This window comes from Mercenaria mercenaria, chromosome 3, assembly GCF_021730395.1.
Source record: "Mercenaria mercenaria strain notata chromosome 3, MADL_Memer_1, whole genome shotgun sequence".
NCBI classification, from domain to species: Eukaryota; Metazoa; Mollusca; class Bivalvia; order Venerida; family Veneridae; genus Mercenaria; species Mercenaria mercenaria.
Window position 1 is genome coordinate 78,554,154 of NC_069363.1, and position 16,439 is coordinate 78,570,592.

At 34.5% G+C, this 16,439-nt stretch overlaps 1 protein-coding gene across 1 annotated transcript; it reads left to right on the forward strand.

Moving 5' to 3' along the window:
- Positions 1 to 10,726: 10,726 nt before the first annotated feature.
- LOC123546524 (uncharacterized) lies at positions 10,727 to 14,232 on the forward strand. The gene is made up of 2 exons (XM_045332878.2): positions 10,727 to 11,186; positions 12,563 to 14,232. The coding sequence occupies exons 1-2, from the start codon at positions 10,862 to 10,864 to the stop codon at positions 13,558 to 13,560; spliced, it is 1,323 nt and encodes a 440-aa protein (XP_045188813.2). The 5' UTR covers positions 10,727 to 10,861; the 3' UTR covers positions 13,561 to 14,232.
- The last annotated feature ends 2,207 nt before the right edge of the window (positions 14,233 to 16,439 follow it).

Below are 16,439 nucleotides of genomic sequence, written 5' to 3' on the forward strand. Positions count from 1 at the left end.
TGCAATTTTTTGCATGCGTCAACGTAGTCTTACTCTCTTAGCAACACCTTCCTAGAGTAACAACTTCCCTTGAAAGATATTGTTTAGGTTTTCAGTTCTCTGCATAAAAAAAGTTTTATAAAGACCAATGATGATAGTGCTGAGAGACTGTACTGTAGTAGATTCCTGGATTACTCGACGAAGGAAGGCCTACTAGTCATACACTTCCCCAAGTTCCATGTATTGAACGAAGCGGTTATCTACAGCTTGCATTAAGTAAAAGATTAACTACGGTACTACCGACTACCTGACTACTTCGGTCATAAAAATAATAGTAATAATTGACGAAAGTTGAGTGGATAATTGCATCCTCTTTGTTATGTCAGAGTCCACATTTCCGAATTTATCCGTACATGGTAGAAAAACTAAACTAATGCTTTCATGGCATTCTTGCACGTTTCTGAATGTTCATGTAAACGCCTGCAAATTGTATTTTTGTTTTGAGTGATGCGAGGAATTTTTAGCATTAACCATAAGATTTATATACTGCTATGTTCAGATTTGGTGTTTATTTGAGTATAACATTCTAGTATGTACTTTCAAACAAAATAATGTGGAAATGGTGAAACTCATAGGTGATGTCATGCAAATTTCTAACTACGCCATTCAAAGCGATAAATCTATGATACTCTAAATGACTATTCTAGGTTCTCCTAACAAATTTTATCCACACAAGTTGTTGTTATGCCCTAAATTTCCCGTCAAAAACCTTGGAAATATCCGTATTGAAAAAAGAAAAAACACGCTTTTCTTTTGTAAGCGCATTTAAGTTGATATTGGGCCTGCATGCCCTAGCAAACACATTTTAAGCCTTTAGTGCCTGAAACAGGTTACATTCTGTAAAATGGGAACTTCAGTGTTCCTTTCAAAATATAAACGTTTATAGCACCCTACATAAAACAAACTGCTTTCATTTCTTGTGTCTGAAGCATTTGGTCACATTTGCTCAGATTGCCTTTTTAAAAAGAATAAAAAACATCTGCAAATAAGTTGCCCCATTTTTAAACACATGCACTTACATGAACCTTAGTTTTGTCACAATGTTTTGGAATTTTGTCCTTGTATACTCTAATTCAATCTATGCTTTGGATTGAAATAGACATATTTGATAAATTCAAAGTGAAAAATGTCAAATATATATTTACAGTACTCCAGTTGGGACTACCTTAATAGTATTTAGATACATTTCCCCTTACGGTGCCTCAGACACTGTCACCCATTGCGATAATAACTTCGATAAGAGTAGTTTCGGGTGTACTGTACAAATCAAATTCATATTGAAAAATCAAGTTTTTTTAGTTTTAAGCTTCCGTCTCTCTGTTCATTTCTATATCATTTAGTATGGTTTGGATGTACAAGTAACATATCCGATAACACACTGAAAGGATCAGCCCTGGTCGCAAAGGGAAAATCACTTGCCGCTGGCAGGCTAAAGGTAAATAATGATTTCACGTTGTTGTTTGTTTGTTGTTTTTTTTTTTTTCAACACAAGCTAAATAGTCTTTCGAAAAATGTCCTTCAAATGAGAGACAGTGTTTCGATCAATGGGAATGCAGTGGAAGTATCCGACCTGTTCAATGAAATATTATCCGCGTCCGCTATGGCTATGCCCTTGCTGATTGGAACAAGAAAGTGTTTCCTTGTACACGCTTTAATAAAAAGGAACAAAAACACTTTACCCTTACCATCAATTAAAATAAATCCAGTATTTGTTACTGAAATGTCACAAAATTTCTTTCTTAGCTCCGCCACTCGTAAGAATACTACTTTTGAAGCTCACTCGATGAAGTAAAATTGCTTATTCTGTACATGAGTTAACACAATGAGTAGCAACACGAGAATCCCGGGCTAACGAAAGTCCAATATTACGAAGGCAAGAAACACGAGAAAAGCACAATCGTTCATTACGAGAAAAGCGTGCGTAAAATGGTAATGAGGATCTACAGAGTATTCAACGGTTATTAAACATGGATAAGTAAATAAAAACCGAATTAATTTATGAATATTTTACGTCAATGATTTATACGTACTGCTTTATTGGTTATTTCATAAAAAAACAATGTTTTAAGTAAGATATATGCCTCAAACGATCCAATATGTAAAATACTGGACGGTCCTCAGCGCTAACGCGCTTCGGAGAGTACAGTTTTTCACATGTTGGATCATTTTCGTCTTCTATCCTATACATATAAAACTCAGTTTACAATTCATATTAATAACATTCTAAACTCCGAGGGTGGCAACAGGAATGTTTTAAAATTTCAAAATAGCTTGATTAGTTTTGAAATTATTGCCAAAGAAACGATTTTAATGTGGTGTAAATTTCAGCCAAGTTTGACACCTTTCTGTCCTTAAAAATTATATTAAAATAACCCTTGACATTAAATTTGACATTTTGTTTGGTTAATAGGAAAATTTACATTTTTGGCAATAAAATTGACATTATTAAACCATAAGATCTGTAAAAAGATCCTTTGGAAGTATAGAACAGAACGCAACCAATCAAAATAACAACAGACTCGGTTTGATTGAGTCTGTTCATGACAGGTAATGAAATGTGCATCACCCCTCACACCCCAAGCACCGGCTTAAGAGTACCTCCTTTTTTGAAGAGTATTCAATTCCTACCATAAACCTACTTTGACTGAAATTTTCAAATGGGCGTAGGTTCAAGCCCCACTGGGACCAAAATTTTTCCCCCTTATTTTCCTTTTTTTCTAGTAAGGTTTTACTTCTTTCAAGGCTTATTATTGGTTTATTGTACAAAAGTGGAAATATTTTATTTGATTGCGATTTCTTGCTGTTCAAAGTGAATTTACCTCTGAATCACAAGCGGGCAGATTTAGACATCTTTAAAAATACTGAGTTACATCCGGTAAAAGTTCTCTATTTTGCCTTTACTTTTTAGATTAAATATTGTGGAAGAAATGTAGGTAGGTTTTACTTCTGTCCCAATGTTATTTTTGAATGAAGTGAGTAAAATTCAAAACAGACCCGCAGGACTCGACCTTAATTTTTCAATGGTGGAGTTAGAATTCTGTCTCATTAAATCTGTTAACTTGAGGCACCCTAGAAAAAATTATATTGACAGTTTTATTTTGTGTTTTATAATTGTTTACCAAAAGTTTGATGTTTCTTTTATCAAAATAAATGGTATAATGAATTATCTGCAAACGTTTTGTATAGTGGCCATCACCTTGAGGAAATACCATAAATTATACAAAATTTATAATAAAAAAACCGACACGGTAAAAGTTGCTTAAAAATTGCAACACAGTGCGAAACACGGTCAACTTTAAGAATGTACCAAGCAAATACCATTTTTAAAACATTACTATTAGGGGTCCAATACCTTAAGCGGAGATCTACTATATATAGTAAAACTTGAGTGTACTCCACGACCCCAAAGCACCGGCTTATGCGAAATTCTATTACATGTGTAGTAAAATTGAGCGTACTCAACGATCCCAAAAGACCAGAAAAAACAACAACATTGACTCCAAATATAGGGATACTTCTTACAGCCGCCGCACGACACTTTAAGACTACTGATGTGATAAATAATAAAGATATGAGCCGCGCCATGAAAAAAACCAACATAGTGGCTTTGCGACCAGCATGGATCCAGACCAGCCTGCGCATCCGCGCAGTCTGGTCAGGATCCATGCTGTTCGCTTTCAAAGCTTATTGCAATTAGAGAAACCATTAGCGAACAGCATGGATCCTGACCAGACTGCGCGGATGCGCAGGCTGGTCTGGATCCATGGCCAACATTCCAATACACTGACCAGTAGTTTCGGCAAAAGTAGTCTCCCTTGAATATACACGGATCGCGGACCCGATAACGTTTATCGATAAACAGTTTTACTATAGATTTGTATAGGAAAATATAATTCAAACATTAAAAACGTAATTTTATCGTTATTTAACAAAATTTTATAACCTCGTGAAGTAATCTTCATGTTTTGCCCTTTATTTCAATATATTTTTTATCGATGTGATACAAAAACTTATTGCTTCCATTTTTGTTTGAAGTTGATGACTATGGTTTCTATGTATTTCTATATAGAAATTTTGAAAAGGTCGGTTATGTCAGGTTTTAAAAGGCTATAAAAACATTTTCTTATCAAAATGACATTATTTTATAACCTCGTGAAGTATTCTCCATTGTCTGAACATTGTCTGGGTAATTTTTATTTCAAAATTGAATTATGACAAATTGCTTCCATTTTAATTTGAAAATGAAGTAATCGCAATCTTGAGCACGCTTTTCACAAATATTTACTTGACGGTACGACGGCACAAGGCAATGCTTATCAATGCGTTGCATATCTGTTCGAGCATTTTATTTATTTATTTATTTATTTATTTATATTTATGATTAAAAGTAAAACTTTTTTGAATTGGCAAACTTTAAGTCACATCTTTAATTGGAAATAAATTGGTCTTAAAAAGTCCGCATTAAATTAAAAAGACAATTAGAATTAATTCTATGTAATTGCTTTACAAGCTGTGTGCCGGTATAATTTTTGACGATATTACAATAAACTGTTCAATAATTGAAACATTTCGCGAAAATTTTGTTATGTTTGTTTATTTAGTTTATTTAAGTCTCATTCATGTATAAAACAAACATTGACATTTACAATATAAAAAACATTAAGACAACATATACATGACCAATCTATAAAGATTTACAGGAGACTAGAACATACACATTTTATGAATTGCATGTGGTTTCGAAACAATATACCAATTAAAACAGGCAACCTAGAACTTTGCTGTCTCATTTATTTATAAAACCAACATTGACCATTACAATAAACAGCTCGTTCGACTTTTCAGTGCTTGACTATGAATTAGAGCTACGCGAGTATATATATATATATATATATATAAAAAAAAAAAAAAAAAAAAAAAAAAAAAAAAAAAAAAAAAAACACCACAAAAGGGGCCTAACTCTGTCAAAATTCAGATAAGAGCTATGGGGATTATTTCTCCTTGTGTATACTTGGATAGTTATTAATTATTCTAAGTTTTGATGGTAACTAAAATAATTTGACTATATCAAAAACATTAACCAAAATTCCTAAGTTATAATGGGGGATAATTCTCTTATATTCAAATCAGAGTTATGAGGCGTAGACTTCGATAGTTGACAGTTAGTAAATATATTATTATTTTAACACCGAAGCTGGGACGAGTGCAATAGCTCTACCGTTTCTTTGAAAAGTCGAGCTAAAAACCTTAAGACTATATATATATGGCCAACCTAAAAAGATTTTATAGAAGACTAAAAACATGTACATTTAAGACCAGACATGTAATTTTGCAAAGTTTCTACCTATATAAACTGTATAAAGGAAATCGATCCTTTAACATTTAATATTGTACTATTAATATCACAGAATTTCAGAAATATGGTATTTACCAACACATTACAATCACCTAGCCTGTTGAAAACGTTAAGGGTCAGCTAAAAGTTCTGTTAACATGTTTCAGACGTATTCAAAGCAAATAGTCAGTAAATGGAGATGTCTTAGAATACAATGTCATATTATCTTTGCATGTTCTAACACATGATATTTGCAAAATCACATATTTGCCTAATCACTGAAAAAGTACCCAGTCATGCGATAAGTGGCATGACGGAGCCTATCACATAATAATACTATGTCGTCAAATAGTGAACATTAATGTCATCTATGTCGTTTAAAAAAGAGTAAAATTTATATAGTACAATTTACAATAAAATTCTAGTTACAGGGCCTTAAACATCTTACACTATAGATAAACCTGGCATTTGACCTTCCTACCTCAAACATCTGCTGACTGCAGCCAAAACTTACAAATAAGGAACTAGAGAGGCAAAAGGAGAAACAGTTTTCTCAACTTTTCCCCCCAGAATCAATTTCAGGAAGCAACACACTTTCTCAGTCAGTGTCTATTTCAGATACCAAGGTCAAGAACCAAACTATTTACAAGCAAATAATTGTCGACGTTGTAGTATAAGATGGCAGCTTTTGGCACAGCAACGAATAATATCTGAATTTGTGAACAAAAAGATGAATTTATCTGTATCGTTCATTTTATAGAAATCTGGGTCTATTGATACAGCTTTTTCAAATAAACTCGCTCTAATTTCAGTATACAAATGGCAGTGCAAAAGAACATGAAACTCATCTTCAACACAATCCTTACACCATAAGCATGTTCTATTCTGAATAGGCAATCCCTCGTATCGACCCGTTTCTACACGGATAGGTGCAACTCCAAATCTGAACTTAGCAAAAGAAGACCGATGCATTCTGGGTATTACCAGTTTACAATAATTCTCACAAAAGATGTCCTGTTTTAACAACTTATAACAACTTATAATAACTTATAATTTCGGAGTTTATTTCCACCAGTACCTCTAATACTATTAGTTTTATTAACAACAGAGAGCCATGATATCTGAAACATTGATCTCATCTTTTCTAATACAGATTTTTTCAAAGCAGCCTTGGGAATAGGATAGCTTATATCATAAAACTGAGAACAGTCAATTTTACTTAGGTGACTTTTGACTCTGTACATAAAGTTCCTACAGTTACCCCTAGCATTGTTCATACCATATATAAACACTGTCTTGTTTAATCTATCATCATCCATCTTACTAAACCTTGACCACAGATTGCATATGGATTGCCATTGTCTTTCAAAAGGAGCTACCCAACCCAAATCTCCATTTACAGCTGCATTCGGTGTATACCTTCCCACTCCTAAATAGAACCTCATAGCTCGGTGTTGAACAGCATCTATACAGGAGAATGATCTCGTACCCCAAATGGCAGCGCCATATGCAATCACCGGCCAAACAATTGAATCATATAACTTAGTATAAACATCTAATGGAAGCCCTCCAGCATTATTAAACTTGGCAATAATCACACCAAGAGCTCTTCCGGCAGCTTGTGAGACAATCTTTGCTGTAATGTTATAATCAAGAAATTCAGTCAACACCAAACCAAGATAAACATATCTATCAACTATGGCTATCTCATCAGTCCCACACCTAAATTTGAAGTTTGTTCTATCTATACAGTCTGGTCTATAGTGAACAACCTGACTCTTTGTCGGACTTATAGACATACAGTTGATAGTACACCAGTCATGCAAGATATCCAACATACTTTGAAGATCAGATTCACAACCTGCCAGAAGAACTATATCATCCGCATAGAGCAGAATACAGCATTTATCATTAGTACCAATGTCAACACCGTAACCACATGATTTAACTATAGATACAAAATCGTTAATATAAAAGTTGAAAAGTACTGGTGATAAACTACATCCTTGTCGTAAACCCATGTGTACATCAAACCAGTCTGTGGTAAAAGAATTTAGACGAACACATGATTTCACAGAAGAGTATAGGGATTTCAGCGCTGCATACATCTTACAATTAGCATGTATTCCTAATTCAGGAAGTTTCTTCCACAGAATATTCCTATTAATGCAATCATATGCTTTTTTAAAATCGATGTATGCACAGTATGTAGATAATTTTTTCTTTATTCTAGTTTCTATAATAGTTGTGAGGGTATTCAGGTGATCAACAGTACTTCGATTTTTCCTGAACCCATTCTGTTCCTCAGAAATTATACCATTATCTTCAGACCATTTAGTTAATCTATTATTTAAAATGGAACAATATAACTTGTACATACTGGATGCAAGGGTCAAACCTCTATATGACAAAGGATCCCGGGGATCTGTCGTACTAGACTTCGGTATAGGACTTATAATACCATATCCCCATGCAGTCGGTATTATACCAGTGTTAAAACAGACGTTAAAGAGCATATGAAGTATAGAGACAGATGTGTCATTCTTAAGTACATCTACTGGAATGGCATCGAAACCACAGGCTTTGTTACACTTAGCATCTAAGACTGCTTTTCTAACTTCTAACACAGAAATTGCATTATCAAAAACAGGTTCATGTATAATATTACTGTCAGACATATAATTGTCGTTATCACATATTGTACTAGTATTTTCTACAGTGCTATTTTTATATAGATTCTTAAAACTATTTTTCCATTTATCCAACACTGTTGGTACGTCATTTGACACCATACCATTATCTAAAACAACCTCCATAGGGATGCTTTTATTACAAGCAATACCAATTTTTCCAATTCTCTTCCAAAAGTCACTTTGACTGTAATTAAAATCATTTAAAAAATCAGCTTGAACTTTATACCAATAGCCACGTTTAGCCTTCAGGACCATTTTATCAAAATGTTTTCTATGCTGAGAAAAAGTATGCTTTAAAAATCTCTTTTGTACACCATTATTACTTTTAATCCAATTATGTATGTGCCTAAAATATTACATACAACCATGGCTTCTTTACGTTCACTGATCACTGCGTGAACGTAAAAGTATAAATTACAAATTAATGAATGATGGTCATATTAACTGTGGTGATAATTTGATTTATTTACCCGTGCGTGCATTTCAGTAGAAGATGAAAAAAGGTACACTTTACGAAACTTATTATTCAAATTGAAAAAAACGAAAAAAAAACAAGTATATATCAAAGAGCTATAAAAATAAATGTATTTTATACTTCTTTGTATATATTTATCAAATACAATAATCACTTTCACCGGTATATGACATTTTTCATTATCATGATATTGGCAGAAATCTTTTATGAAAACAAAGACATTTTTATAACTATATTATTATTCTACATTCCATAAAGGAAAATTAATTCCTACTCTACAAATCTTCATGGTCCACGGGGACCCCTGTTGTGCAAAATTGCCCATCAATTAGCGACTATTACATAATCGCTGATAAGCAGCAGATAAGACGGCGGTTTTAGGTTGGTTTATTGTGTAGGACACCTCTTCACAAATGTTTTATGGTCTTACTGCGAATATTGTGAAACAGTGAAGTTTTATTGTAATACAATACTTTTTAATAGCAAATAGATACTTTAGGTTAATTCTTAAATGTAAGATAGTATGTGTTTTAGACAATTATAAAATGTGTGTGTGTGGTTTTTTTTTTAACAAATGTATGTATAATATAAATGTGCACAAAGATGACTCAAATGAAATGTTGAACTTATATAGTAGTAGATCTAGGCATTCAAAAACACACATGAGACTAGAAATTGCCAAAATTTATATCTTCTGTGTTTAATTCAGTTTAGGTTGTATTGTCCAGCTGTTCGAAACTATTCTGGAACAAACTGCTTAACCGTCACCTAAATTTCTTTTATAATTTTCTACACCCATCTAAAATTTTATGCAAAAAAGTATGATAAGTAAAAAAAAGTACATCTATGATCAATTTGCCGATAAATAATTTAATAAATAAATATCTGTTTTATCGTTTAAGCTATAAGAAGATATATATGGTAGAACATCTCTACTTTATGTCTCAGTTGATGATTATTTTGGAGGTAATTAGCATAGCCTCGGGTGTTTATCTTGTCTCCATCCGGTGTATTCGCAAAGGTTCATAAAACATCACGCGTAAAACACTTACAGTCAATATGCAGTAATTGTCAAAATCGGGGCGATAAATTAAAAAAAAATAACTCGAGAACATAATTTTACAACATTACGTTTCACAGCAAAAAGGGGAAAGGCTTTCAAAAGGGATTTGAAAGAAAAGGAATCGTTTTGTGTGATGTTTTATGTATATCCTTTACCACTGAAAAGTGGCATTTTTTATTTTTATATTTTCTGTCCATGCATTCAACGAAACTTATAACTTCACTCAGCATATACAGGACAGAAAATCAACATTACATACGCATGATAAACAAATATTTTTACTGTAAAATCGTACATTTTACTTATTGTTTAATATAATATAATTATTTATAACTCCTGGAACAATGTCGGTATCTAGCAAAGTCCATAAAATCAAAGAGTTATAAAAATAAATGTTAAAATACAATTAATTACAGTAGCTTTAAAGATGTGTTATATTCTGCTTTAATTTGCATACTTCAATAATTCTGTCTAACCAAGATGCGTTGCTCAAAAATGTAGAGCCGAGTTTACCTATAAATGCCAAACAGCAGGTTTATCGATAATTTAGTGTAAAGGGAAACAACTACAACGGCGCACAAGGCAAAAAATCAATACCGACAAGAGTTGCGGTTCTCGTATATTTCACGCTCAAAGTTGGGGATGCATGTTGGTCGAAAAGCCACTATGTTGGTTTTCTCATGGCGCGGCTCATATCTTAAAATATTAAAAAGATATTATTACCACACTCGAAACCCTTTAGAATAGTGTACAATATTTCTAGATCTCTTACAAAATAAATCCGTAATTCACGAAAAAAAAACCTCTTTCTGATTTGGGGGATCAAACAATAACAATAATTTTATCTAGCCTTTGCGTTAACTTTTAGTTGTAAAATGACTTCTTTGATTGGTAACCGTATGGTTAAATGTATAAATTTGTAATGAAATTACTGTGTTACGTAAATTCCATTATAATTCTACTAATAATTAGATAAATTAGTGAAAAAAAAAAACAAATAAAAAGTTTCGCCCAGTGAGTCAAATAAGGCGGATACTATTCGTGATATTGAATAAATATTTGATATGTTCCAAAACCGGTTTGCAACTGTTCTAAAAATAAAGCCGTTAAAAGCAACAGAGCATAAACCAAGTCCAATATGTAAAGAGCATAGTGACATTCCAACTGAATGAATGGGATATTGTATACCATGTGTACATACAGAAGAGGCTTAACGTAAATTCATACCTGATATATTGAAATACGAAAAACACAACATGGCCGAAAGCGGCAGTGCTGAAGCAGACGATACGGGTTCAGGAGTGACGGAAATTAAATGGAGTGAGGACTTTACTGACTTAAACTCATTTGAGAACGGCTCAGGCTTACCGAAGGTTGTTAAATATGAAGAAATATCACGAGGGGCAGGTGTGGGTGTGGGGACGTCCTTACCTCTAGGACTGAAGATCTATGCTGAACAACCGGTATTGTTTTATAGCCGCACGTGCAAACGGCACGTGAAGGCACGCACGATATATCATGACCGGGAGGGACCGTATTATGAGGTGGGACAGACGTTAGACATTCCTGATGATTTTGATGGTAAGTTTTGTTTTTCTTTTTAGTTTAGAATCTGATCTGTGTCTGATCTTTATAACTGTTCGACAATTAGCCAGCGGGACTTATGTGTACTACAGATAGCATACAATAAAGACTGTCACATAGATATTACATTGAATGTCTATTAATATTGAATTTATAAAACGAGTTGAATAAAATTATAAAATGCGAGGACCAGCCGAGCATTTTATAAATTTCATTTAACGAGTTTAATAAACTCGGTGTGGAAAGACACAAAACGTACTGTTCTTTTTATCACATGTTAGCTCTTCATATTGAAGCATCACAATTTCTTCTTTCTTTACCTGCTATAGACCTAGTCAGTTCAACAAACGTCTCCTGTACTTAAAACAACGACCTCAACGTGAGTAGACTGTAGTGTAATACCAAAGTTACGTAATGGCTTTACTTCACTCCAACGAATTCAAACATTTGATAAATATATTTAGTTCGTTTCATCATATTCAAGTCTGTTAAGGTTTGCTATATGAATTAACGTTTTTAGAGACGTGCTATACACATAATTGTCCTAGGTAGTGATTAGGGATCTTTTAAAAAATCTATTGTACTTTTAAAAAGTTTAACTGCTTAAGTCTAAGGATTGTTTAAATACAAAATCGATTCAACCGATTCTTTTTATTGATTTGAGTGTAAGCAACGGAAAAGAATCAATTCAATCACCTTTGTGTTGTGTTTATTCATGCGCGCACATTTAATAAAATTGATGCTTAAAATATTCGTCTTTCCTACATAAACTATCAGGTGTACATCATAATAAAAACATCTAAATGAAAGGAGAAAAAGCAGAAATTATATTTAACATGCTATTACTTTCTCATTAGCTCATTTGTTTGTTTGTTTGTTTTGCTGGGTTTTACATCGCACCGACACAGTAATATGTCATGTGACGACTTTCCAGCTATGATGATGGAGGAAGACCCCAGGTTCCCCTTCGTGTATTATTTCATCACGGGCAGGCACCGGGGTAGAACCACCGACCTTCCGTTAGCCAGCAAGATAACTTACTCACATGAAGAATCCAACCCCCGACTAAGGCTCGAACCCACATGAATGAGGGACAAGTGATTTGAAGTCAGCGACCTTAACCACTCAGCCGTGGAGGCCCTGAATAGCTCATTTGTACAAGTCTACTTTTAGCGCAGGAGTTCGGGGTTTAAATCTCTAAAGGCATCATACAAAAGACGTGAACATTACCACTGGGTGAATGATTCGATTGACTTTCAATATTTTTATAAAAGGGTTGTACCAGGATAATTACGTAATCCCAGGTTATTATATAATAATTGATGATAGTATGCTACGTTAAATAAAGTTTTTTTTTTGTTTTATATGTTTAGGCTGGTTTGAGATTGTACCGCCAGACTTTGGCCGGGGACCATTTTTCCGTACTATCGGTCAGCTGGCAGAAGCGGGGTCACGGAAATTCTTCACTCGCACTCACATCCGTGCAATACGTATTGAGGAAGACGCTGATCAGAATACAGACGAAAATGGTGAAACTAAAGGCGAAGGTGGAGGTCAAAGCTTCAAGGAGAGAAAGATACCAGCCGGTTCCGTTTTGACGGTTAGCGGAACTTTTGCCGCGAAATGGCAGACGACAGCTCAGACTGGTTTACTGAAAAGAAAAAGTAAAGAATGGACAACTGTTGAAATTAATTATTTAAAATGCTTAGACATAGATGATAAGGAGGTGCTTGTTCCTATGTCAACACGCGGGAAATTTAATATTATTTACGAGAAAGGGGTAAAAGATGGCCGCGCTATCTATAGGATGAAAGACATTTTGACGGACCTTCATCTTCCGTTAAAAGTCAGAATGATTTACGGAAAAGCTCCTGTTGTGCCCTGCATCTTCACGGGAATGTTAATTCTGAAGGAACAAAGAAAAGAAGATACAATTATAGCAAGTACTATTTTAAATCAAAGAAATGTATTACTAGAACTTCCGGTTAGTACTAAGTGCAATGTGAAAACATCCACAGATGAAGATGACTACGAAAATCTGCGGACTTACATAGACGCGAAAAAGTTGTGCACAAAGTTTGCCAATTCTTACGGAAGCTTGATTAAATTGACACCGGAAGTGGACACAAATCAGCAAATGATTCAGCACATTCCAACGGAAAAGAGAAAAACGCGCGATGAAAGCCTGAAAACGCTTGATTTGATAACAAACATCAGTCTCACTGATGATGAGCCAAGGGACTACTTTATGGAGTCGTCTGATTCAGACTCTATACAAAGTGGCGAGGCCACGCCCCTAGGTCTCGGACAGATGATGGAATTAAGGGAAATAGTTCTGCCAAGGAACAGCCAGTCTATAAGTAGTGCCTGAGAACAAATCAATCTAATATCAAATTTATTATTTACTATTTCGTCAATATAACAGCCCCATTTGATCAAAAAAATACCATTCATACAGCCTCATAAATATTGGAGCAAGGTTAAATTTGATGACATTTCCACCTATATCTGTATGTGGGCATCTGTTACCTTAGACTAGCCACTAGACTGATAATAAAGAATTTGTAACAAAATTTAAGCTTTTGTAATTTTTCTTTTATTCTGTGTAATAGTGACAAATGCCAGTCAATTTTAGTGATTTTCTCAGGGAACTGACTGCAATATTATTTTGATATTGGACATAGAATATAGACTGGCTACATTCACAGTTTTAAAAACAAATATTTAAAAAATAATATATCATAGTCTAGGAGCTAGTCTACTGTTGCCTCTACTGCAGAGTGGTTATGGCTGTTGACTTGAAAACATTTTCTCCTCTCATCCTTGTGGGGTTTCATAAGGGATGTAGATTTATTTCAAGTAAGAAAACTGGCTTAAGGATGGTCGGTGCTGCCCCTGGCGGACATAATGTTCAGATGAGCGCCTCTTTTCTTACTACACATATAAAAGCTAGAAAATCGCCATAAAAATGTCAGTGTGACTCGCCACCCAACAAAACAAACATGCAAATGCATCACCACCCGTTAGAAACTAGTTTGCAGTATGACAGTAAAAGAATTTTAGATTTACGGATCGCGGGTTCGTGAGTTCGATTCCCGGGCAAGGCATATTATTATAAGAATTTGATAAAGAAATGACCGGCCATGAGAAAACCACAAGTGGGTTTGCGACCAGCATGATCCAGACCAGCCTGCGCATTCCGCGCGTCTGGCAGATCCATGCTGTTCGCTACAGTTTCTCTAATTGAAATAGGCTTTGAAAGCGAACATCATGGATCCTGACCAGACTGCGCGGATGCGCAGGCTGGTCTGGATCCATGCTGGTCGCAAAGCCAATATGTTGGTTTTCCCATGGCACGGCTCAAATATATCTGATGAACTGTTCTCCACTGATTCAAGTGAGAAGTTGGTTGTTACTTGCGTGGAACAGGTTAGTACTGGTAATGAATCCAGGAACACTGGTTAAGTATTGAATACTCAGCGGTTGATGAACGGTGTTTAACCGATAACTAAATACAAAATCGTAACCTCATATATTTCTACATATATATTTGATGGCAAATTTTAATTTAAAAAGATACTTTTTCTGCGTATTTGTGTAAATGTTCACTTGACATAATGTATGCTCATTAAACTTGTGAAAAGTGTTTGCTACCTTTTCAAATGACCACGGTAACCTTTGATTTTATCCTTGAAAACGTATTCAACATGATTTAGACTTTCCGCTACCAGAATATCACAGGAACACTTTCCTCTCATGGTGTAACATTATAGTGTATGACAATACTACGAACCTCTTAAAGTTTGACTTCAAACCAACGATCATAATGCGTTTTGTTTTTGTCTGAAATTTATTCAACTGGCTTGAGTAAGTACCCATGCCAGGTTGGTAGATATTTCTCTAACAGTAAAGGAAGGACATATCGGTGTTTTGTTTTTTTGCGAGAAAGAGAAAATAGACTTGATGAAATGACCGACTAGTACATACATACTGAATGCAATGGCTTGTCGATCTGTAGCCAAAACTATCTGTATTCAATAACTGGTTCATTACATGACATTAGAAATGAATTTCTAGGTGTTTTTCCTCGTTTTAATTATTTACCAGCGATTTACATGAGAAGCCATGTAACAATATGTAGTATATATTCAACCGTGAATATGTTCCAGTCAGGCATATGTCCTGAATGTAGCTCTGTAATCAATAATAGTACACTGTACAGAGCATGTTTCATGAAACCATCATATGAGTCTCCGTGGTCTGTGGTTAAGGTCGCCAAATTCGAATCATTTGCCACTCATCGCTGTGGTTTCGAACCTCGCATGGTATGTAGAATTATTTCGTGTGAGAAAGCTATCCAGCTGGCATTCGGAAAGTCTGAAGCTCCACAGAGGTGCCCGCCCATGCATGAAATAGTGCCTAGAGGGGCACCTGCAGTCTGCATCCACCATCAAACTCTTAAAAGTCGCCATATGGTATAGAGACACTAAATAGGAAAATGGCGTGAAGATAGAATGGTAGTTGACAAATGCTGCATTAAAATAGTTCTCAGTCTTCATTTTTAGCTATGTAGGGTTATTTTCATTATCTTATGTACTTTGTATTTTTCTTGAAATAGCAAGATAGAGCTGCGACTGACCTTCAAGAAGCATTTTTATTGTGGAATATTTGTCATTGAAACTTCGGTCATACACCACCTCTACACTTGGTGGTATCATTTTGGCTGATTTTACATTGTGTTTTGCTGCAAACTATGTTGCTTGAATCAAATTTGACCCCTAACTGTTGTTTTTTTTCTTTTTTCCATTTTCTTCAGCACTGACACTATATTTTGAGAAAATGTTAGGTACAGATATTTAAATGCACTGCTGTAGCTGTAATTTCTATGAAAACGCGGGTATGGGGACACCGGCTGTGGAGAGTTAATATGTTATTGACACCGGAATGTTATATCATGAACTGCCCAATTTGTAACCTTCACCTTACAAACCTTGATTCTTTAATGAATATTAAAGGACATACCTTATATCTAGCAGCTTATATTCTCGAAACTCAATGAAAGTAAAATGATAAATAGAATTTTAAAGAACAAAATATGGCGAAAAATGCCTCATTTTACCACAGTTAATCAATATAGAGGTCTTTGTAATAAATTGCTATCCACCAATTAATTGTACAACAACAACAACTTCTAATGCAACATATTTTAAAACGCTGATTTTATCGATATTGACTGGAATGCATAATATT